The sequence below is a fragment of the Neofelis nebulosa genome, chromosome 18 (assembly GCF_028018385.1).
Source record: "Neofelis nebulosa isolate mNeoNeb1 chromosome 18, mNeoNeb1.pri, whole genome shotgun sequence".
NCBI classification, from domain to species: Eukaryota; Metazoa; Chordata; class Mammalia; order Carnivora; family Felidae; genus Neofelis; species Neofelis nebulosa.
Window position 1 is genome coordinate 29,772,441 of NC_080799.1, and position 25,041 is coordinate 29,797,481.

Sequence of the window (25,041 nt, forward strand, 5' to 3'; positions counted from 1 at the left end):
ACAACAACCCCATTAGGCATGTACTGCTAAAGTTATCTCCATTTTGCATTTTGCAAGAAATTGGGGCTTAGAAAGGTGAACTTGCCCACGTTTACACCGGAAAGGATCTCGGTGTCAGTTCCACTAATAACCACCAGGTGGCGGTGCCTATCCACTTTCCAATTACGCAGTCCGGCTGGAACGCAGAAGAGGGGTCTTCCCGTAAGTATTTAAAGATCGCCTGCTGTATGTATGCCAGGCATTGTTCTAGGTGCTGAGGATACGTAGGCAAATAAAACAAGAAAATTGTTTTGCCTTTCCCTTCCATTTTTCCTTAAAAATAATAAAAGGTATTCGCGGAGATGTGTAGTTGTCCTGACCAGGAGAAAATCGGCTTGTCTGTGCAAGAAGTGAGAGACCACAGGCTCTTGGGAAAGTGATGAAAATATCTGAAAGGTCTGTGGTCTTCAAAGATCAGGGCATACACCTACCCCCAGAAGGGAGTGTTATTCTATAACCCACCTTCCTGCCTCTCTATCCCCACCCCACTGCAGAGAGGCAGGGAGCAGGGGTCGTCATCTCCCTGCAGTGTCTTGTAGGACCCGGATGGGGTGGAGGAAGGTGGTCTCATTCTCAGAAACAAGAATGGACCGTTCTCAAAGTCTGGGTTGGGAGAGGGGGTGCTTGAAAGTCTGTAAGTCACCCAGGGAACCAACCCCTTGGGTGTGCTGGACTGCAGCTCCCCAGGCCCCATCTGAGCAATGCTGATCTCCCTACAGCCAGGTGGACTAGGAGCCAGACTCAAGTGCCCAGGGACGCTGCTGCCGAGGACCCCTCCTTCAAGCTGGTGCTGGGGCCGTCCTGTGGGCGTGCACCCCGGCTGTGCCCTGAGAGTCTGCGGAGCGCAAGGCCGGTGGCCCCAGGCGGTTGAGTGTGTGCCGTGGGTGTACGTGGATGTGTGCAGCGTTCAAGGTGGGGATCCGGCGTAAGGACCTACGTGAGGGGTGCGCAGTGTGAACGTGTATGTTTGGGGTAGCCAAGGACACAAGGGTTGAGCAGTGTGTGCATAGGGACAAAGATACTTTGGGGCGGTTGGGAGGGCGGGGGAGGCAGTGGAGAGAGCCCAGGCGGGAGAAGGCTGCGTTTAGACCAGCTAGAGGAGACCAAGCCGCGCCTGTGTGCCTAGTTGTATACTGGGGGACTTGCGCGCGAGGATCCTCTCTTGCGTCCAGGACCGGGTGTTTGTATGTTGTGGGGGAGTTACTGTTTGTGAACCCACGTTGGAGAGTGTCCTGAGCGGAGGAAATCCCCCGCACTAGGACACTCGTGGGATTATCCCTCTGTGTATGTGTTCCTGCAAATGAATCAACTTGGGTATATGTCCGGTGCGTCTGGACTGCCTATGTGCTTATGGGCGTGGATGTGGGGGACGTGTCCCCAAATTTGGGACCTTGGAAGGGGGTCGTCTCAGCGCTCCGGGCAAGGAGCTAGGGGCTTGCAACGGGTGGAGAGGATGGAGAGGCGCCGCGCAATTGGCGCGGGGTTCCGTGAGGAAGAGCCTGTGGGGCAGGGGCAAGGGGCGGAGCAGGGTGCCCCGGGGGCGGGGCCGGCCAGGGGGCGGGGCCGCCGCGGCTGCAGCGGCAAGCGCGGGGCCAGGGGGCGCCTCGCGAGGCATCGGCTCGCGAGGGCTATGCAGTGAGACAGGACCGGCGGGCGGAAGGGCGCGCGCGGGGCGGGGGCCGCAGCCGCGCTGCAGAGATGTGACTTGAGGCCGAGAACCAGCAGGAGCGTCGGCGCTGCGTGGCCGCGGGGGTCGGTGAGTGCAAGCCGCGCCGATGGGGTGGAGGGCGCTTGGACGACCCCAGAAACTTTTCCCGCCGTGGGCTTGGGAGGATTGGGAGTCTGCTTCTTGTGCCCTTCTGAGCGGCCCTGGGGGTTAGTCTGCTGGGGGAGATGGGGGTCGACATTGGGAGGGTACCACAGTGCCGCGGGAGAAGAGCCGTAGAGGGCGGGGCGGGGGGAGGGGAGGCCTGGAGACCTTTATGGGGGGGGGGGAGGGTGCTGTGTACCCGGACCAGGTGGAGATCCAAGTCTCTGAGGAGGGTCTGGGGGCGACCACAGGTAAAGGGCAGCTGGGAGTAGTGTAAAGGAGTCCAGCCGTACCCGAGTAACTCGTCGTGTGAGGGGAGCCGCGGGCAGGTCCGGGGGCCGCGTGGTCAGCGTGGGGACTGACCACAGACAGGGCAGACGAAGCTGGGGGCATAAGGATTCGGCTTTGGGGGTGAGCTGCCGCACCTGCTGCAGGGGTTGGGGGCCAGGCTCGCAGCCGACAGTGCCTGCGCACTACGGGACAAGGGGGGAACACTGCGGGGGAAGAGAGGCAGAGCCGAGACCTGGGGCCGAGGGACAAATGAGGGGCGGCTGCATACAATGGCGAGGGGTTGGCGTTTCTGTTCAGACCCGGCTGGGGCTTAGGACGAGCCCTGTGCTGTGGTGCGTTCGCTGTCCTAGGGGATGTGCCCAGCCCCGCACATCCCGGGATCCCTACCGCTCGCACCCGCCTGGGCCCGGGGGAGCGAGTTAAGCAGGCTGGGAGCGGAGCGCCGACCTTGCCACCGAGGACGGCCCAGCGCAGCTCGCGAGTTCGTTCCGTGGCCCTTGCTCTGTCACACACAGGCCTGGCCAATCTCCCCCTCCCAACTCGTCCCCGGTTCGCTAAGGGGGCGGCTCCTTGGAGCGCGGACAAAGGCCCCTGGAGTGTGGCGGGCAGCGGCGTCCCTGTCTGGGGCCCCGGCCCACGCGCCACACTGGCTGCCCAACTGCGCCAGGATTGGGGGGGGAGGGGGGCACTTGAGCAGCGCCCAGGAGGAACTGGGGGTCCTCGAAAAGACAAGAGAAGTGAGGGAAAAGTGAAGGAAGGGACCTGGCACAAAAGCCACGGAACTTCAGCCAAGGAACCTTGATTCAGAAGTTTCTTCTGTGGGGTGGGGGGCTTGCGGAGCATTCAGACTTCGAGTTAAGCTGCATGCAAATAGCATGTAAATAGAATGCAAATCATCATCTGTTGGTTGGGAGCACTCCACGAGGCCAGTTTTGTAACTAGGCTGTGGAGTGAAGGGTTTTCTATCTGTTCCTGCTCTAAGTCTGAAAAGGGGTCAGCTGAGTTGAGAAAGAGAAAAATGGAAGGGGAAAGAAGTCGCCATTTGGGGCAGGCAAGCAGCCTTGTTAGAAAGGGCTCAAAATCTTTATTGCTTAATTTGTTCTTTTAGTAAATGTACCACCTACAGAACTGGGCCTGGGGCAGTACAGTGTAGAAAATGGACAAGCCCCCGCTCTCCGGGCACCGGCCAGGTGGGTGAACAAACACTAAATAAGTAAATGAATAGCAAGTAGATATAACTTCTAATTGGGATAAGAGCTGCCAGGAAAATAAAACAGGAGGATGTCAAATAAAGTGACTAGTGTTGATGTATGTATGGAAGACCATTCTTGGGAGTGATATTTTTGTGGAGCCTGGCAAGATCTCCCACAGTGGGAGATCTTGGGGGACCACTGTGCAGGCAGAGGGCACTGCAAGTGCAAAAGCTTGGAGGTGGGAATGAGCTTAGAACTGAACAAAGGCCATTGTGGCTGGAGCTCGGAAGCAGATGTGGAGGGGGTGGGTGGGAGAAGGAATGGTACAGACCAGCCAGACTGCAATCTTTTGGGCCACGGAAAGGAGTTTAGGTTTTATTCTCCTTGGGCCAGTGAACCCTTGGAGGGTTTTGAGTGGGAACCAAGGGATGTTAATTTTTAAAACTCCCCTGACCTCAACATGGAAGTGGGAAGCAACTCCCCTTTCGTTCTGCCTCTGGGGATGTTGAGGTGCAGGGAGCCTCTGAGGGTCTCCATACAGCCTGTGGGGACTGCTTTGATCCTGGCCTGCCCTGTGAGCCCACTTGAGGAGCTGCTCAGGTTTTAAAATTCACTCCCCACTTTGAGGTAGTTCTTGCCCATCCCCACCCAGAGCCCTTGGCCCCATAAGCACTTCACGCTGAGCTTCCTGGGGGTTCTGAGTTAGTCACATTTTCTTCTCGGAATTACTGCCCAAGAGGAACCATCCACCCCGGAATGGGCAGCCAGGGATGCAATTTGCATTTAAATGATTGCTTTTATTTACAGGATTGGAGCTGCTTTGCATATTCATGGATCACGGAGCTTGTGTTCTGGCAACCCTGTTTACTAACCTAGGAGGCTTATTAAATTCAAGGGCCCCCAATAGGCTGGTGGTCTGGGCAGCGTTGGGAATGAAGATTATGAGATGGTGTAACTTGGAAAAGATATCAGATGGTGGGATTGTGGGTCTGGGAAAGAGTTTAATGTCAGGAAACCTTGTAACAGTTTAATCTTACAGAGCAGGAAATGCACCAGCACCATCAGCTCTAACAGGAGTTGGCTGGGACACAGTGTCATGCTGGGGTGTGTGGAGAGACTGGCTTCACAGCCTCATCCTGGCCTTCTGCCAGACGTGGGGTGAGGGCTCAAATCAGAGGTGCAGTGGAAAGCCTTGGGTCAGGAGTTCGGAGAAATGGGTTTTCGTCCATTTAGAGAAATGGCCTATGAATTCCAGTAAGCCTCTGGCCAAGCTGCCTCACTTCTCTACCTCCATTTTCTCAACAGGAAAGACAAGGGAATCATGATTGTCTTTTTAATAAGACAATTATTTTGTGCCCAACCCTTTGCTGAGTATTTTTCGTGTACTTTTCACACCAGCTTTGTGAAGGCAGCCGCTATCTTTGTTTTATAGAGGAAGAGACTGAGAGTCAGAGAGGTTAAGTAATGCCCCATGTCACATAGTTATGTCTGGCTTCACTCCCACTGCGGTCTTCCACTCTGGATGAGACTGATGGGTAGGTAAATTCTGTGCCAGGCATTCATCCACGTACCGAACTACTAACTATGCCCGGGAGTGGGACAGCCCCCTCCCCGCCTGCTCAGTTTTGTTTTCTTTTTTTTTCTTTCCCTTCCATGCCCTAGCATCTCCCCACATCTTTAAAGAAGATAGGTTTAAGATGCCTCTGATCTGCTGGGCACTGGAAGGGGCCTCAAGGTGGAGGATAAGTGGTCTCCTTAGAGCCCTGCTGGTAGTAGCTGAAGAGAGGCTGGTCAGAATGTGTGTTCAGAGTGGTTTTATACATCTTGTATCTCTTTTCATATGGGTAGTGGGCAGATGAGGACACTAGTTTCCCAAGGGAATGGCCAGTGTCTGGTCCCTGGATGTCCTCCCTCTGACTTCTTGACAGAGAGACTGAGCTTCAGGGCACCCAGGCTGGCCTGGGTTTCCCGTGGGAAAACCACCTTCACAGGGAGGCTTCCACTTAGAGCACCTGCTTTGGGTATCAGGTGAGTTTAGAGGTTCTTAGGGTAGACTACTACCAAAGATATCTCCCCTTCTACTCAGGGTTCTCTTTGCTTGGCATGATGGGGAAGGCTGGAAACCAGTGGTGGATAAACACTTGGGTGAACCCCCTTCTTCCCCCATCTCCATGGCAACTGCTCCTCCTGGAAAAGCAGTCAGGAAAGTTCATAACCTCAGTTGAGGGAATATTTACCAACCATTTCTATTTATTTAACAGACAGCATACCCTGTGTCAACTACTGTCCTAAAACTTACTATTTTAATCTTCACAACCACATATTGGGTACTGTTAATGCCCCTATTTTGCACATGAGGAAAACTGAGGCAAGATAGGTTCAATCAGCCACCCAGGGTCACCAGGTACCAGCAAGTGGCAAGGGCAGGACTTGAAACCAGAAGACCTCACTCAGCAGTTCACCCTGCTTGATGGGGATCGGGGCTGGGAGAACCAGCCCTGAATGTGGCCTTCAGGCAGGCAGCGCTGTCCTTTCTCATGCAAGGAAACTTGCCTGCATTCTTTCCAGCCTTTACAGGCCCCAGCTCGTGGAGAGATGGAGAAATGGAGCGTGTTCCTCCACCACCTGCCGGAGGCTTCTGGCCCCTCTGCAGGTGGGGGTGGTGGACAGAGAGAGACACAGAAAGAGAGAGAGAGAGAGTGTGTGTGTGTGTGTGACACAGAGAGAGAGATAGTGTATTTAAGGGCCTCTGAATGAGTCACATTTCTGGGAGCCCGGCTGGCAGCAAAGGTAATTAGTATGTGAGCCGAGGCTTGTGCAGTCGCTCACATTTGTTCATTACTCCTTTTGAGGAGCTGCACGCCTCCATCCCATGGGTCTGTTGCCATATATTCATCCCGTCCCAATCAGCCTTGCCTGCGGCTGACTTGAAACCTCTAATCTGGCATTGTTCAGTTTGGGATTCCTGTAGCACTGCTCTTTTCCTGGGGCGGGGATGCAGAGTGGGGGGGTGGGGGTGGGGGGAGGAAGCACTAAGTGGCTGATGCAGCTGGATGGGGTGCATCCTGACGTGGGTGCCTCCCGCTTGCTCTCTGGCAGGGTTGGTGAGGCAGAATGTACTGGGGCCCTGGGTCCTGGCTTACCCTGCTGCATGTATGTCTGAGCTTCTCAGCCCTCCATGTGCCCAGTCATCTGAACACACTTGGAGCTTGCTGCGGGGGCTTGTTGAAACACAGGGGGCTAGGCCCACCCTCTGCGATTCTGCATTTCTAGTGAGCTCCCAGGCGACACTGCTGCTGTTGGCAGTCTGAGGATGAAACTTTGGCTTAACCCTCTCAGACCGTCAGTTCTTTCCTCTGTAAGACAGCAATAAGAACATCTGCCCTACTGGGGTCACATGATGGTTTGAGACCATATACTTAAAAAAGTTTTTTTTAATGTTAATTTATTTTTGAGAGAGACAGAATGCAAGCAGGGGAGGGACAGAGAGAGAGGGAGACACAATCCAAAGCAGGCTCCAGGCTCTGAGCTGTCAGCACAGAGCCCGACACGGGGCTCAAACCCATGAACCGTGAGATCATGATCTGAGCCAAAGTCGGACACTTAACCGACTCAGCCACCCAGGCGCCCCTGTTTGAGACCATATTTATCCATTCATCCATATTTATCCAGCAGCTGGGTTGTGAGCCCTGCCCATGTGCCAAGTACTAGAGTCTGTGCAGAACAAGACAAACAAGGGCTTGGACATGGGAGAGGGGGGAAACAGACCAAAAGGGTAACAAAATATTTGGAAATTATGGCACATGCTACAAAGATGAAAATCAAAAGTACTGGCATAGAGCTTCAGGGAGGCAGGAAGGACCTAATTTAGACAGACTGACCAGCAAAGGGCTCACTCACCAGGTGACATTTCTAGAGCCCTGGTCTGTCATAAGAAGCCCAAGTAACAATAGTACAATTGTTTGCCTCCTGGCTCCACCACTTTCTAGCTGTGTGACCTCGAACAAGCCAGCTGAACTCCATGTTTTATTTCCTGTAAAATGGAAATAGTAATAGTACTTGCCTCGTAATGTCACTGTGCAGATTATAAGTCAATACTATATGTGAAGTTCATAAAAGTGTGCCTACAGTGTTGCAAGCACTAAGAGTTAGTTACTGTCATTGTCACTATGGCAAAATAGAAAACTCTGGAGGGCAATTCTGAATCCCCCAGAAATCCTACATGAGCCAGACTCTGCTTCATTCTGAGGCAGTGTGTAGCCGTCCAGATCATCCTAGACATTGTTCTGTAGAGTGGGGTGGCTGTCCCCTCATGGGCATCCTTGACAATAAGAATAATCCCTCTTGAGACAGCTGGATCCCACTAAAACGCCTGGCTGCCATTGGTTGCATCCACATGCCTAGATGTTGGGGAGGGAGGACGTCCTGGAAGAAGGGGGCCACATGATGTGGGAGGAATAATAGAACTTCTTTGTTGGCAAGTAACACAAACCCAGCTCAAACTGGCTTAATACAAAAAGGGAAGTTAATTGGCTGGATGAATAGGGGCCGGACCATGAGTCTGACTGCCAGCCTCTGGCGTGCATCCTCACCCCTAATTTGCTTGAGTGGGATGCTGGGATGCATTTAAGAAGCATCTCTTGCCACGGGGCACCTGGCTGGCTCAGTCAGTCGAGTGACCTGAGAATCTGAGCCTGCTTCAGATTCTGTCTCCCTCTCTCTCTGCCCCTCCCCCACTCATGCTCTGTCTCTGTCTCAGAAATAAATAAACATTTAAAAAAAAAAAAAGAAAAGAAGCATCTCTTGCCAGATGCCTTCTGTTCTGGGCCTGCCTTCTCTCATCTATAGGCAAAGGTGACGATCCGTATAGCACCAGGCTCCTCATCCAGTGTCATCAATAATTTATCCCAGTCAATGGCTTCACGGCCAAGGCAGGATCAGTGCTGCTCACGGGATCCTATAAAAGAGCAGAAAGAGAGAGAGAGAGAGAGAGAGAGAGAAGTCGATACTGCATTTACTTAAGGAAGCCCCAGGGATGAGCTGGACGTGGCTGGAGGTGGCTGGTTACAGCCTCACTCATGTGCAGCCAAGGTGGTAGGTCCAGCCTGAGCCCCCTGGAAATGACCAAGAGAGCAGAACTGTGTAGGCCATGGCTTTCTGAAGGCCAGGCTCCCTCCAAAAGCAAGAGCTGGTGCCAGTGGGGTAGAGGATAGGGTCCTGGTGAATAAGTCTGTCGTTCATTCAACATTTACTAAGCATCTATTTTGTGCCAGCACTGTGTGCTGGTGCTTCAGTCTACACCAGTGGTGTTCATCCCAGCGATCTTGCATCCCCACCCCCATGGGACATTTGGCAATGTCAAAATATTTTGGGGTTGTCACAGTTGGGGGAGTGGGTGTGCCACGGGCACCCATCTAGTGGATAGAAGCCAAGGGTACTGCTGAACATCCCACAATGCACAGGACGGCCCTCACAGCAAAGAATGGTCGGCCCAGAATGTCAGTGACCCCAAAGTTGAGAAACCCTGGTCTACTGTGATGACCTAGACAGTGTCTGTGTCCTCCTGCATCTTGAAGTGGAGAAAGGCAGGGAAAAGAGGAAAAAGAATGAGAGAAACAAAGTAAACAGGCAAGAAAAAAAAATACAGAGATGATTAGAGCAAAGAAAGAAATAGACAGGCTCTGGTGAAGAGGGATGGGGCTGTGACCTTGGCCAAGGTCTCAGAGGGTGACATGGTCAGGGAGTTGGGGGGGGGCGCAGTTTTCCACTCAAGGGGTCAAGAGTGTTTAAGCAGAAGGAGCAGGAGGGGCAAGATGGGACTTGGGTTAAGCCCATTTGCCATGGCTGCTGTGGGGAGTCCAGAAAGAGTACCAAGAGGAATCCTGCAAGCACCTGGGGAGGGAGGGATGGAGGTGCAGTGAGGATGGGTTCCCTGGTGACCTTTGGGGGAGGTGTGAGGGCAGAGGGAGAGGGGGATCCCAGGAAGATAGTTCATATTGGATATGGTATGTTTGAAATGAGGGCATGCTTCTAGGAGCTTGGGCGAGTATCCTAACCCCTTGGAGACCCTGTTTTGTCACCAGGGTAAGGACTGGATGTGCCTAGTGCCTGGCTTCGAGTGAGTCATGGGTAAATATTAGCCGTTACCATTGAGAGACTGAAAGGAGGCAGTACATACCATTCTCAGCACAGTGCTGGGTTCATGGCTGTCTCTTTAAAGTTTTGCTTTCATTCCCTTATTTTTGAAGAGGTCAGACACAGCACAGAATATAAAAATCAAAGAATACAAAAGAGTATACAGAGAGAGTGAATCTCTCTCTCACGCTCTTCTCCAACCACTAGCAATGATGATTCATGATTGTTCACTGTGCCAGACCAAGGCGGCAGATGGGAGCTGAAATCCGGGTCGTGCACCCCACCCCCACCCCAGGGGCTGTGCTGTCTGGAGAAAGGGGTGCCTTTTTCTGACCTGTCAGAGGTAACTTATGGGCTAGCAGGTTTGAAATGAGGTGGGTCTTAAAGAAGTCAGGAAAGTGGGAATCTGACAGTGAACTGGTCTTTTTCTCCCTCCAAACATCTCCTCCATCCTCAATATTCTGGAACATTTCTGGTGTCAGAGAGAAAGATGAGAACCCACCAGGTGCTTGCCTTCCTCCTGCTCTTCGTAATTGCCTCCGGGGCTTCTGAGAACTCAAGCACGTCCCGGGGCTGCGGATTGGATCTCCTCCCTCAGTACGTGTCCCTTTGCGACCTGGACACCATCTGGGGCATCGTGGTGGAGGCGGTGGCCGGGGCAGGCGCCCTGATCACGCTGCTCCTGATGCTCATCCTGCTGGTGCGGCTGCCATTTATCAAGGACAAAGAGAAGAAGGACCCCGTGGGCCTCCACTTCCTCTTCCTCCTGGGGACCCTGGGCCTCTTCGGGCTGACGTTCGCCTTCATCATCCGGGAGGACGAGACTATCTGCTCGGTCCGCAGGTTCCTCTGGGGCGTCCTCTTCGCGCTCTGCTTCTCCTGCCTGCTGAGCCAGGCGTGGCGTGTGCGGAGGCTGGTGCGCCACGGCAAGAGCCCATCCGGCTGGCAGCTGGTGGGCGTGGCGCTGTGCCTGATGCTCGTGCAGGTCATCATCGCCATCGAGTGGCTGGTGCTGACCGTGCTGCGCGACGCGAAGCCGGCCTGCGCTTACGAGCCCATGGACTTTGTAATGGCCCTCATCTACGACATGGTACTGCTTGTGGCGGCCCTGGGGCTGGCCCTCTTCACGCTGTGCGGCAAGTTCAAGAAGTGGAAGCAGAACGGGGCCTGCATTCTGGTCACGGCCTTCCTCTCTGTGCTCATCTGGGTGGCCTGGATGACCATGTACCTCTTTGGCAATGCGGAGCTGCGGCAGGGAGACGCCTGGGGCGACCCCACCTTGGCCATCACACTGGTGGCCAGCGGCTGGGTCTTCGTCATCTTCCATGCCATTCCTGAAATCCACTGCACCATTCTGCCGGCCCCGCAGGAGAACACGCCCAACTACTTCGACACGTCGCAGCCGAGGATGCGGGAGACGGCGTTTGAGGAGGATGTGCAGCTGCCGCGGACCTACATGGAGAACAAGGCCTTCTCCATGGATGAACACAACGCAGGTAACGTGATCGCCACCCCACCCCCTGGCGCGGGGTGGCCTCTGGGGCCATCTGCCCCAGAAGGACTCCCTTCTTTCTCTCCAGTGGGGATGGGTGATCCGGGCGGGGGAGGGCAGTGTCCTGGCAGATGGGAGCCCACAAACATTGGCTCCTGTGCTAAATAAAACTGGCCCAGAGATGGGTTTTTATTTAGCATGTTTTCTTATCAATTGCCAACTTATTTAAATATAAAACCCAGGTTTCTCACCTCTTTTGAAAAGTCAGCTCTGGCAATGCTGGGTCGACATTCCCACCTGGCAACAATTGTCTGGAGCTGATGGACGGTGTGTGCAGGAAGGCCCGACCTCTCAGGAGTTGTGGCTGCTCCTTTTTTTTGTTTGTTTGTTTTTAATTCCAGTGTAGTTAACATGGCAGTGTTATATTAGTCTCAGGGGCACAATACAGTGATTCAACAGTTCCGAATAATTGCTCCGTGCTCATCAGGACAAGTGTACTCTTAATCCCCTTCAACTATTCTACCCACCCTCCCACCTCCACCCACCTCCCCTCTGGTTTGTTCTCTACAGTTAAGAGTCTGTTTTTGTTTTTCCGTTTGTTTTGTTTCTTAAATTCTACATAAGAGTGAAATCATACAGTATTGCATTGACTTAGCATTCTACTCTCTGGATCCACCCATGTTGTTGCAAATGGCAAGATTTCGTTCTTTTTTATGGCTGAGTAATATTCCATTGTATACATACCACGTGTTCTTTATACATTCATCTATTGAGGGACACTTGGGCTGCCACTGTGGAAGACAGTATGGAGGTTCCTCAAAAAATTAAAAATAGAATTACCCTATGATCCGGTAATTGCACTCCTGGCTATTTACCAAAAGAATATGAAAACACTAGTTGGAAGGGATATATGCACCCCTATGTTTATGCAATATTATTTACAATACTTAAATTATGCAAGCAGTCCAAGTAGCTGTTCCTTTACATGGGGATCCACTTTGTGTTTACCACACTCCCCACCACTCCCTGTTGCCCCTAACCCAGCCACTAAAACATATTAACATTAATTCTCTGGCTACCTGGAAGTGTTTGAGTTTGTAGTCCAAGTGCTAGATGGATGCAGGGGATATTGGGAGCAACGCTTGTGTCTCCTTCCCACTTTCATCATCACGAGTGTATGAATTGTGCCCTGGAGTCAGATGTCTGGATTTAAATCCTGCCTTTGTACTTTCTCGATGTGTGGCTTTAAGCAAATTGCTTTACCTCTCTGAACCTGTTTTTCTCATCTGTAAAATACAGACAATGAGAGAATGTACCTCTCGAGTTGTGAAAAGTAACATACTGAGTGTCACATGCTGAGGGTCTCCCCCAGGACCTGGCATGCTGGATGTGTATCTTGCTTGGGTTCCCCTGAAAGCAGAGCCCAAGACTTGGGTACAGCTGGCTTACCCAGGAAGTGTTCCCTGCAAGGGAGAGGGATGGATAACGAGACCAAGAAGGCAGAAATGCCCAAACAAGTAGACCAAATGTTGGTTACTGCTGTGGGCAGTTGGGACTCGGTCCTGCCAGGGATGCATGTAGAACGAGCCTCAGACTTGATCTTTGAAATCTGGAGCCTGTAGCATCTGCCACCAGTTCCTCCATCACTCACCCTCATGTGTGTCCTCGGTCTCCTACTCTCATTGTCACATCTCCCACTACTCTGGCTACATAAGTTCCATTGGCTTCTGAGGCACAAAAGCAGAGATTTAGTGGGCACTAGAGGTGGAGGCTGTCTGGGTACCCAGGACTGTCCACACTGCTGTGGTGGGATTCAGAGGTGGGCCTAGAGGATGTGATGCAGGCACTCAGAGCCCCTATAGATGCTTCAGAAGTATTTCTTAGAGTCATTACTTCAAGTGAGTCGGCTAAGTTCCCAGCACTGGAAATTAAATAAAATTGCCTTTTCTCAGTTACCTGAAGATTTATCAGGGGTACAATAATAATAATGACAGCATTAATAGTAGCAGCAGCAGCAGCAGTAATTATTACCTAGTATAGTCATTGTTTATTGAGCATTTACTATGTGCCAGGCACTATTCTAAGGCCTTAATCTCTGTTTTCTCTTTAGGCCTCACCTCCACCCACTGAGATAGGTCCCATTACTATCTCCACCTTATAGATGAATTAAGTGGAGACTCTGAGAGGTTCAGTGACTTGCCCAAGGACATACAGCTGGGAGATGGCCCATTCCAGGTGGTTACGGTCCCCTTTTCAGTGATGCTCACCCAGGTACCTGGGCAATGTTCACCAGCCAGTCGTATTGCAGAGTCTACTTTTCTGGGTTGAGTGCTAAAGGCAGCCTGCCTGTCCCCTGCAGGCAGGGGGAAGCACATCGAACCATCAGGTCCTCCAAGGCCACCCAGTGCCCTCCTCCCCACCTGGATGTGCCCAGCTTCATCTGTACCCCCAATTCCTGGCCAGACCCACTGGAGGGAGGCCCCACCTGTGGACAGGGCTGGAAACCCTGGTGTGGTATTTATTAGAGCTGTTTCATTCTTCCTAGAAAGCCTCAGGCCAGCAAGCCCATGTTTGTCAAAGGATTTAGCAGGAGTGTCAGCTCTGGTGGCACTGGTTCACCATGTTACCAGGAAAAGATAGGAGTCAGGATGGGGATCATCACTGGGAGCCCAGAGGGCCCTCCAGGGAATGTGATGAGCAGAGGTCAGGAGCCTGGCTAATTTGTGGGGTCCTGGTGGAGCCACCTCTTCCCTGGTTCCTCCTGGAACAGGATCCTCTTTATAGGAGACCCATAGACTCCCCTTGGACCTCAAAGGTAGTAAGAACTCCTGAAATGGATGTACATTTTTGTACATTCATTGGGGAATTTTTGTCTGTCACTTTGTCAGATTCTCAAAGCTGTCTGCAAACCCCAGATGGTTAAGCCTCAGTGTTGTTGAACCTGATGGTCTAGTTTACTTGTAATAAAACAGAGATGCTAGAACTACCCAAGCATTGGGGTCTTCAAAAGTAAGAACGTTTAACCTTAGTAGGTGTTTACCATGGACCAGGTACCATTCTGAGCATTTTAGTGGCTAATCTCATCTAATCCCTACAATAACCCACTGAGGTCCATTTTGCAGATAGGACACTGACGCACAGAAAGGCTACACATCTTGCCTAAGAGGCAGAGCCAGGGTTTGAGTCCACACAGGCTGGATCCAGAGGCCACGTACTTGATTAGTCTACCACAGAATTACTCATCTCTCAGGGCACCTGTGTGGCTCAGTTAAGCATCCAACTCTTGAGTTCAGCTCAGGTCATGATCTCACCGTCATGAAATCAAGCCCTGCATCAGGCTCTGTGCTGAGCGTGGAGCCTGATTAAGATTCTCTCTCTCTTTCCCTCTGCCTGTCCCCCATTCATGCTCGCTCTCTCAAAACAAACAAATCAGTATCTAAAAAAAAAGAATACTCCTCTCTTCTCGAAGCACTTGAGTGGCCCTTATCTTACTGATGTGCCTGGACAACTTTGTGCCTTGAGGATACAGGGTTTATCAATCCCCCATTTTATAGAGCAGGAAACTGATGTCCAGGAATATCGGGCAACTTGTTCAAGCTCACACTATAAGAGCAGGGAAGAGGGGGGATGTTGGTTCTCTACTACATGCATCTTTTCTTGTGAAAACGCAGCCAGTACTTCATATGTACGTAAGATCCAGGGACAAAGGTATCTGGGACCCAGGTCGGTACCAATAGTATCAGGCCTGGCACATTGGTGATGAGGGGTCTAGGGGTACGTCACACCCTCCTCTATTTCACGCTCTGACACATTCCCAAGCCAAGTGAGTTGTCTTTCTGTCCCCTCTTTCTTTTCCAAAACAAAATAGCTTTATTATTCCTTTTTGATGACAAAAACCAACAATAATCATGTAGAAGTTTCAGCAAGTAAAAATAACAAAAATTGTTCAGAATCCCATTGCCCAAAGGGAGCTGCTGCTGACTGCTCCCATCTTGCCAGACATCTCTCAGTGAACACACACAGTCTCTCTCCCTCCCTCCCTCTCTTCCTCCCACTCTCTTTCACACACACACACACACACACACACACACGAGACAATCCCATAGAGCGGTTCTTAACCTAGCTGTACGTTAGAATCACTTGGGCAGCTCAAAAAAATTACCAGGGCCCCCCCCCCTTGTTCTGATTGGATAAGTCTGTTTGGGCTTAGGTTTTTTGAGCTCTCCAAGTGACTCACAGATGTAGCCACCAATGTACGCAGTGTTCCGCAGTGTGCTTGCTTAAATCAGCATTGTCTCATGGACAGAGGCCCTTCCAGGCCAGTGACTGCGGAGCATAGTATCCTTTTCATGATGCCGAGCTTCCCATTAGGCACAATCGTTTACTTTTCTCATCCTCTGCTGATGCATATTCATTCCACTTGTTTCTGGCTTTCCGTATAAGTAATGCTGCAGTGAACATTCACCTCTGGGCCCATGATCAATTAACTTAAAAAAAATTCCTAGACATGCAAAAGAGTCTGCACCTCTAAATCTCCATATATGCAGCCAAATGGCCCCCCAGAAGTTAAACTAATTTACTGTCTTCCCCCTCCCCCAGCTTAATAACTCATGAGAGCCCCATTCCTGTTTCCCCACTTCTTCCCCAACCTTGGATGTTGTCAGACTTAGTTTTAATAGCCCTGTTTTGGATCATCCCAAATGTGTGTCCACCAGAATTCACCTGGGACCAATGGGACCAGGCAGGGTGAGCCCTGGGCAAAGTTCACATAGACTAAATTGGAGTCCTGGCTAGGACTGCCTTTGTTCTAGAAACGCTTGCTTTGCTGGCTGGGGAACATCTGGGTATGCTTCCTTGTCACTGTGAGAACAGCTGTTGTCTTTAGTGCTGACCTCAGCCAGCTTGTATTTTAGGGAACCAGGCCCCACAAAGGGCCTTGCCTAGGAGCTACAGTTGGCCCTGTTTCTTTTGCATTTTAGCCAGCCAGCCTTTTGGGCTCTCTTTCCTTGCAGGTCAAGTCCCAGTGCCCTCAGCTTCTGTATTTCCTTCCCCAAAATGAGACCCTAGGTAGATACCACTTCATCAGCCTCTCGCTTATTAATAAGTATCAACAAGGCATGAGGTATGTGATAAAAGATTAAAATGTACTGAAGGATGTAGCACCTCAGATCACATCTGGGAAAGTGTTAACAAGGCATATTAAATGTTCATCTTTCAGAGGAGCAGTAAAGAAAAGTGTTCTTTCTTTTGGGGGATTTGGGCTCTCAGATCTCATTAGGATGAAGGGCTATTTAAACTCTGACTCTTAGCTTCCTGATGGAAGGCCCTGAAATCAGCTTTCAGGGGAGGGCCAATCTAGCCTCACTTTCAGAGTCTGGGCAAGAGAAGGCCGGCATTCAAACTGTAAACTTAGATTCCTGTGGGGACACTCTTATGGATGAGCCCTGCTTGTCTTTCACAGCTGACCCAGGTCAGAGTGGGGTGTTAGTTGGGACACTTGACATTGCAAGCAATAAAAATGTGATTTGAACTGGCTTCAGCAAAAACAAAACAAAATAACAACAGCAAGACACTAATGTACTGGGAATCAGGCTTCAGGAATCATTAGATCATGGAGATGTGAGTGATGACTACAGTTGGTCTTTCTCCATGTCTTGGCCCTGTTAGCATGATGACAGCCCCAAACTCTGGGCTTGCACAGAGTCCCAGTGGAAAAGAGGACCATTTCCCAGGATGCTTGAGCAAAAATCCCAGAGTTAACTTTGATTGGAACTTATTGGGCAGGTTGAAGTCACATGCCAACCTCAGGCCAGGGTAGAAGGCAGTCGTAGCCAACACTGAGAATGTGGGAGAGATGTTTACCAGAGGAGAACCACAAATAACTACTACAGAGAGGAGCCCTTGGGCTGAGGCACCCCACAGATGGCCAGTAGAGTCGAGCCTTTGTTTCTTGGAGGAAATGTGTTGGGGCCAGATTCTCCCACCGCAGCTGGCCGGTTCTCTGCATTATCAGGAGAGCGGTGCTGTTTGGTGTTCCCTCTCTTCCAGCAGGTATTGGCTAGGAGTTGAGACTAGTAAGAGTCCTCTGATGCCGCTCCCTGGCTCCCCCTTCTCTACTTCCTGGGTAAGGTATCTCCGTGCTCAGCTCATGCATAATGAGCTGCTTGAAGGCGCGGAGGGAGACGTTAAAGCAAACACTGGCGTACCTATGTCTGGGAACATTTGTTCACCCTACCTCAGTTTCTTCGGTCCAGCTTGGGCTGAGCTGTCACTTAAGTTTAAGTTGCTTCTGGGGCCCCTGCGTGGCTCAGTCAGTTGAGTATCTGACTCTTGGTTTCCACTCAGGTCGTGATACCAAAGTCGTGGGATCCAGCCCCATGTCAGGCTCTGTGCTGAGCATCGAGCCTGCTTAAGATTCTCTCTGTCTCTCTCTCTCCCTCTGCCCCTCTCCCTAGCTTGAGTTCTTTCTTTCTTTCCCTCTCTCTCTCTTAAAAAAAAAAAAGTTGCTTCCAGGTAACTGAATGTGATGGTTAAAAACAGTATTTGGAGCTAGTATGGTGTTAAGAACACAGATTCTCAGGGCGCCTGGGGGGGCTTAGTCAGTTAAGCATCCGACTTTTTTTTTTTTTTAAGTTTATTTATTTTGAGAGATAGAGCAGGGGAGGAGCACAGAGAGGGAGAGAATTTCAAGCAGGCTCTGTGCTGTCAGTGCAGTGCCCAACATGGGGCTTCATCCCTGAAACCATGAGATCATGACTTGAGCTAAAACCAAGAGCTGGACACTTAACCAACCGAGCTACCCAGGTGCCCCAACCTGGAAATGAGTGTCTGACTCTTGGTTGCTCTGTTTGGGATTCTCTCTCTCTGTCTTCCTCTCTCTGCCCCTCCCGTCTTCACATGTCTCTGTCTCTCTCAAAAATAAATAAATGAACTTAAACAAACAAAAACCAAAAAAGATTCCCTGCCTGGGTTTGAATGCTCGTGTAGCCTCTTTCCAACAGTGGGACCTTGGGCTAGTAACTTAATTTCTCTGTGCCCCATGTAAAGTGGACATAATGAAAGCACCTATCATGCTATGAAAATTAAATGAGTTAATATATAAAGTACTTTACACAGTGCCTGGCTCCTAGCTGGCAGTCTATGATGGTTCACTATGTTGCTAAGGTGATTTTGGTCCCTGCCTCAAGTAATGTGTAAAAACCCCAAGTTCTCGTGCTACTTTTCAGGCAGACAAGTGACTCCCTTCAGGGAAGACTCTGAAGTGAGGCTTTTCTTTTTTTTTTAAATTTTTTTTTCAACGTTTTTTATTTATTTTTGGGACAGAGAGAGACAGAGCATGAACGGGGGAGGGGCGGAGAGAGAGGGAGACACAGAATGGGAAACAGGCTCCAGGCTCCGAGCCATCAGCCCAGAGCCTGACGCGGGGCTCAAACTCACGGACCGCGAGATCGTGACCTGGCTGAAGTCGGACGCTTAACCGACTGCGCCACCCAGGCGCCCCTGAAGTGAGGCTTTTCTTAGCAAAGCAAGATTAGTGCCTTCAAGGAGAATGAAAATTATGACAATGCCATGTTGCTGCTGAGATGGACTTTTGTTTTTATAGTGCCTCTACCTTCTTCATTAGTTTTTAATAGATTGTTTTTCAGAGCAGTTGTAGTTTCACAGAAAAATTGAGCAGGAACTACAGGGAGTTCCTGCATGCCCCTATTATCAATAGCCTGCATTAGTGGTACGTTTGTTGCAGTTGATAAATCAATATTGATACATTACTATTAACTGAAGTCCACCATTTACATTTTAGAGCTCACTCTTTTGTTTGTGCAGTTCTATAGATTTGGACAAACGGGTAATCTCATCTATGTACCATTATAGTGTCAGATAGAATTGTTTCCCAGCCCTAAAAATGCCTTGTGCTCCACCTGTTCCTCACTGCACACCGCACCCCCCCCACCCAACCCCTCTGACGCCCCTGGCAATCATTACTCGTCCCACTCTCTCTATAGTTTTGCCTTTAGCAGAATATCTGAGTTGGAATCACAACAGTATGCAGCTTTTACTGACTGGCTTCTTCAACTTAGCCTTATGCATTTGTCCCTTCCATGTTTCTTTGTGTAACTGGGGCTTTCTTTACAAAAAAAGGAAAATTAGATCTCTACAAGCACAAAGCAAATAAGAAACACCATTTACCCACCTTTCTTAGGTTAAAAAGTGCTGACATATTCTGCCCTCTCTGCTACCACTCTCCCTTTTTTCCTGATTAGAAATACCCCACCCTGGTCCTTGGGAGTCCCTCTGTTCTCTCCCCCATCACTTTCCCATGAAGATGACCTCTACTGTGTACTCAGTGTCCACATTCTTAGGGTTGTCCGCCTGTGTGTATCTAGAAACAGTGAACAGGGTTGAGCGGTGTGGTATTGAACTTGACATGAATGACGTTTTGTGGGTAGAGAGGAAACCCTTGAGGGATGCAGAGGTGCTTCCTTATCACCCATGGGCTGCAGAGGCTGGGGGGGGGGGGGGCTCTGGTAGAGGCTCAAAACCCTGCCCCCCACCCCAGCAGCCTGGCCCTGGATTCTACAAACTTCCCAACCCTACTGAGATGGGTCATGCTCCAAGAGAGCCAGAGAACAAAGCCCCTTTGTGACTTTTGTTTTGAATCTGGCTTGTGACAATGGGGAGGAGTAGGGAGGGGGGTGGGGAATGTGTGCTGGGAGCACGGTGTTGATGCAGGGGAAGAAAACAAAATTGTGGGGCTTTTTTTTCCCCTTTTTTTCTTTTTCTTTTTTTTTGGTGTTGTGTTGCGGCTTCCCGCCTCCCCTCAGCTCTCCGAACAGCGGGATTTCGCAATGGCAGCTTGGGAAACAGACCCAGCGCTCCGTTTAGAAGCAATGTATATCAGCCGACTGAGATGGCCGTTGTGCTCAATGGAGGGACCGTAAGTATCAAGAGGTGATGTTTTGGCCAGAAGCCTAAAAAGCAGTCAGTGTTGGGGGGCAGTTTCACTGGGACACACCGCTCTGTGGGGGCTGCTTACGGGCCCTGCAAAAACACTGGCTCAAGTTGACGCCCCTTGCGGCTAGAATGCATGCAATGCTTCCATTGTTCTTTCCCTCTCTATCCCCTTTCTCCACGCACGGAAGACCCACCTATACTTAGTTAACTTAGTCTGTGGATTCATTTGAAAACATCCCTATTTCTTGGGGCTCCTGTACCCAATGAATTCTCTGGCTTTCATTATGCACAAGGTACCTCTCCCTCCCTGGGAGGTGACTTTTAGGAAAAGCCCAGAGTTGTGAAACCTTGACAGATTTTGCTGACATCCAACCTAGTGTAACCACCCCTCCCCGCCCCCACCACCCGCTGCAGGCCCCTGTCTCTGCCCCAGCTGGGCACCGGATTCCCCAACCTCTACTCCTTAAAAGATGTCTTCAGAAATTGGAGTGATTATCATTTCTATCCTGTGAGCACAAAAATAGGTTTTACTATCTGATGCCAAACAGACCTTCAGCAGAATTGTCATTGTTTACATCTTGCCTCCGTAGAATTACATCATTTTGTTTCTCCAGCAATCCAAAGACACACTGTCATTCCCACATTTAATTTCCAAACATAGCTACATGCTTCTTTCAGAAACAATGCATACCAGTTTACACATGTAAATTGGACTTCCATTCTTTATATCATGTGCCAATTCCATAACTCAAACTGAGCTTTTTTTTTTCCTTTTTTTTTTTTTTTTTTTTTTTTTTAAACGTAAGTCAGGGATGGTCTTTGATCTCTGGAGGGAATTCGGGTTTTCCTGGCCTTTTGAATGGTATGCGAGGCATTGGTTTGCACTGGTTTGGAACAGGCTCAAAGACAAATAGACTCACAGATTTGCTTTCTGAAAACCCCTTGCCATCCACTGGGCTGTTTTATTATTGGGTGCCAAGAAAAGCCTGACTCAAAAGCATTTGGCCTGTGTGTTTTAATAAATATGGTTAGAAAATGGCCCCATCAGTCACTCTTAAGCCCTCCTGGTCTCTTCAAGACCAGTGTCTATAAATACACCCCGGACTTAGAAAGTGAAGGGGGTTTCTGGGTAAGGAAACATCCATTTGGGGTGCGTGATTATAGAAAAAAGGACATGACTTCCCAAGAACAGCGCAATATAACACACAGTGCTTGCTGCTTTTCTTGGGAATTACTCAGCCCATTAGGAGAAAGCAAGGGGACTTCTCTTTGGCACATTGTTAACACATTGGTTTTTGATGTTGACTTTGCAAAGCACAGAGTTCTTAGCTGTGTTATCCTTGTTTCCAGATCCCAACTGCTCCGCCAAGTTACACTGGAAGACACCTCTGGTGAAAGACTTAAGTTCCAGAGAATAAGAATCTCTCTTACCGATTTTATTCCCTGGCTGTGTCTTTCTTGAGGGAGAAATCAGTAACAGTAGCCAAACAAGGCTGCCTGACAGCCAGGAGATCTAGAAATCCTGCACAAGGGGATTTCGTGTAAATGTGAACACTGCTGAACTGAAAAGCTAACACTGACTGCCCTCTTGCCCCCTGCCACACACACACACAAACACATAATACCAAACCAACCTCAATCCCTGCAAACTAAAGCAAAGCTAATTGCAAATAGTATTAGGCTCACTCAAAAATGTGGCTGGGCAGACTGTTTCATCCTCTGGGGGTAGAACAGAACCAGATTCACAGCCAGTGGGCCAGGCTGGTGTGGGTTGGTTGTGGAGGTCCCCCACACCATTGCCCTCCCCAGCGAGTAGACCCCAGGTGGCCTCTTGGAGATGACTGTTGCGTTGAGAGGACTAATGGGGACTGTTCCATCAGCTTGCCTGTTTGCACGTTTCAGGGGGTCAGGAGCAGTTAAGGAGTTGTGGGTGTGATTCCAAGGTGAGTCCCAACCGAATCACGGGGTGAGCTTTCCAACCAGTGGTGGTGGAGGGATCCTGGCATGTGCCAATACAGAGAAGGCTATCTGGGAATTGAAGTGACCATCACATTTAGAAAGTGGTGACCCACCACCGTGCCCTCTGTGGGCCTCCTGCTCCAGGTTAACGGCCGGAAAACAAGCCCGCCTCCCTGCTTGGTGGAGTCATAGCAGTATTCTGGCTTGGGGCAGCAGTTTCTTTTTCCCCCTCCGCCCGAGCCCTTTCCCAGGCTTTTATTCCCATGTTCATTTCAAAAACTTAGATGGACCATCAGCTTCCAGCCCCCTGGGCTGGCAGGCCAGAAGGCAGGTGCCACAGCAGATTTTCTGTGATGATGTCGCGTAGCAGGGCCTCCCCGGGGAGAGAGGACACGCTGCTGCCTAGCACGCAGCGAGTTCTCCGATCTCATATGTTGATGGAGTGCAAGTTCCAGGGGGGGGTGGAGCACTCGAGGGGCTCTTGCTGTCTTGGAGGGTATGTGGGGCATTTTTGACTTGTTTTTCTGTAAGTTCCATGAAAATGATTCTCTTCAAAGCCCATTGTTTCTGTCATGGTTTCCATCTGTCCTAAGCAAGTCATTCCTTTGTTATTTGGCATTTCGAACATCTCGGCCATTAAAAAGCCCCATGTTCTCTGCACTGTTTGGCCAGCATAATCACTAGCAGTGATTCGAAGCAAAGAATTTTAACCTGATGGCATGAAATGTATAAGTGAGGGTGAGCCCTTTGGCATCTACGCTAATGACTCTGTTGCTTTTTCTATAAAACAACCCATAAGCCTTTAACCTTTATAAAGAAAATGAAAAAGGTTAGTGTTTGGTGGGGGGAGGGGGGGGACTGACCTCTTCATAAGCCAATATGTCTGAGCTGTTTTAATAAACCTGATTTTTCTCAAGGCCCTAGTCTCTGCTGTGTCCCGTCCTCGTCACAGTCCCCTCCCCCCCCACAACCTTGCAGAGCAGCGGGGTAAACAAGGCCAATTTGGCGGTCCCAATGCGGTCAACTTCGAGTTTTCCTTCCAGCCAGCTTACTTCCTTGAGTTGCCATGCATGGGGAAGAAAAAGCATGGCAGCAGAATGCCACCTGTACCTGACCTTTGGGAAACAGCCCCACCCCGGCCCACAGCATGTGCTTGCTTCTAGAGAATCAGATTCCAGTCCTCTCTCAGAGGAGCATCATTGGTGGACTGGAAACCTGAAGTACTGGGGAGGGGAGGGAGGGAAAGAAGCTAGGACCTGGGGTGGGGATGGGGGCGGTTGCATGCAGTCCCAGGATTCTGAGAATACAGAAATCTCCAAACACCTCGGTCCAGTCCAGTGAAAAACGACAGCATTACACATTCTCGTGCCAGGAAATGGTTGCTTACCCCCGCTCTCTGGAGTCCTTTGGAGCTCTCTGATCCCATCAGTGATTCCGTCTGCAAGAGCCCCCCCTCCCTTGCAGAAGGGAGCAATTCACCTGAGTGTTTCCCCTCTCAGTTCTTGGTCCGGGCATAGAAGGTGAGCATGGTATAAATGGGAAAAAAGGGAAAGTAATGTTTCACCAACATAAAAATGGAACCAGCTTCGAGCCACAGGAAACCTCACTTGATGAGACCTTTCTCCCCCCTTTCTTTTTAAATCTATGATATGTTATCGTGCTTCTGGGTTTTGTTTTATTTTGGCTTTAAGGTTGAGAGTGGGCTGGATGCCCTCTCAATGGGGCAGAGGGGGGGAGTGAGGGCAGAGAGCAGAGAATGGGTATTTTTCTAATGACTCCACCTGAAGGGTACAAAGAGACCTCTTCGCCAAGAGACTGTGGCCACCAGCTGCCCCCACGGAGCAAAGTTTAAATACGAAATCAAATAGCACCTCTGTTTAAGATCTATTTATGTAAACAACACTTGTTGAGGGAACATAACCTGGAAGGACAGCATCTGTGATCAAAATACCTAATTGTAAGCACAAATCTTTCTGTGTCCGGTTATTAAAATCACTTTGGGACTATAATAGCCACTCTCGTCCCCCCTTTTAATAGAAAATGGTCATTCTATCCTGGATTTCTCCACTGGATATGGAGGGTGGGGAGTGAGGGAATCAGCGCAGAGAACTGACAAACTGGGAAGTTTTGGGGATCCAGTGCTTTGAGTACAGATTGTGTCAGGGCCCACTGAACAAGTGTAAACTCGGGGTGATCTAGGTTGGCCAATGCTGAGTTAAACCCAAACTGAAAGGGAGCGTTGTGGCTTTTATAATCCAATGATGCAATGATTATACCAGCTTACAGGAGTTCTCAGCAGGTGCTTTTTATTAATTGATAAAGAGCTAAGGCTCATTTTTGATAGATAATATATATTTATTAAATGTATTAATGTGTGTTTTATAATGTACCTTTATCCTCCCCTGGCTGACTGTTGCATACTTATTAAAAAAAATCGTTAAAGAAATTTCAAGACAATCAATGTGTACCATAAATGACTGTATATAAATATTACAAATTTAAAGGTTGTAAAGCATGGGCAGATAGGTTTTATTTTCAAAATGCTGTTCTTAACACAAAAATAAAGGCTTTACTATTTACTTAAAGATGTGTGGTAGCTTGTCAAAACACTCGGTAGAACTACTAGGCTTTCTTTCGGATAGCCTGGAGGCTAACTCTGTGGCATTTTGAACGGGGGAATCCTGGATAACAGCAAACCCCAGAACAAATGAGGGTAATAAGTTAGCTTACCCATCAAATGAGGAACTTTTCTATAATATTCTGGGGACCTGACAACAAACCTCCTTTGTTACTGTTGTCTGGGTTTAAGTGTCTCACCTTGTTGGATCTACAGTCAGAGTTAAGAGTCAGTCTCCTTTGGAAATGATCGCAGGCAGTATGTCTTTTTTATGAAATGAGTAACTTAAAACCAGATCAACTTAAAACCCACTGCAGAGGTTTGGGACTTAAATTTAAATAGTGATTTTTGCAAAGGCAGCCCAGAGTGGGAAACTGGTAACTAAAGCACGTCAACATCTCTTGGAAGCCAGAGTTCGTTGTACATTTTAGTGGTGACTGGTGCAGGAGAATACACCTGAAACACTGAAGAAATAATATGGATACAAGAATAAAATTTTGAGATACTGTAGAAAGTTAAGATCAGTACTGTCTTAGGATAAACGATACGCACT

At 49.7% G+C, this 25,041-nt stretch overlaps 1 protein-coding gene across 1 annotated transcript; it reads left to right on the top strand.

Annotated features, from left to right (window-relative positions):
- The first annotated feature begins 1,638 nt into the window (after window positions 1-1,638).
- On the top strand, window positions 1,639-24,456 carry GPRC5B (G protein-coupled receptor class C group 5 member B). The gene is made up of 4 exons (XM_058709831.1): window positions 1,639-1,795; window positions 9,951-10,964; window positions 19,783-19,895; window positions 21,263-24,456. The coding sequence occupies exons 2-4, from the start codon at window positions 9,959-9,961 to the stop codon at window positions 21,305-21,307; spliced, it is 1,164 nt and encodes a 387-aa protein (XP_058565814.1). The 5' UTR covers window positions 1,639-1,795; window positions 9,951-9,958; the 3' UTR covers window positions 21,308-24,456.
- The last annotated feature ends 585 nt before the right edge of the window (window positions 24,457-25,041 follow it).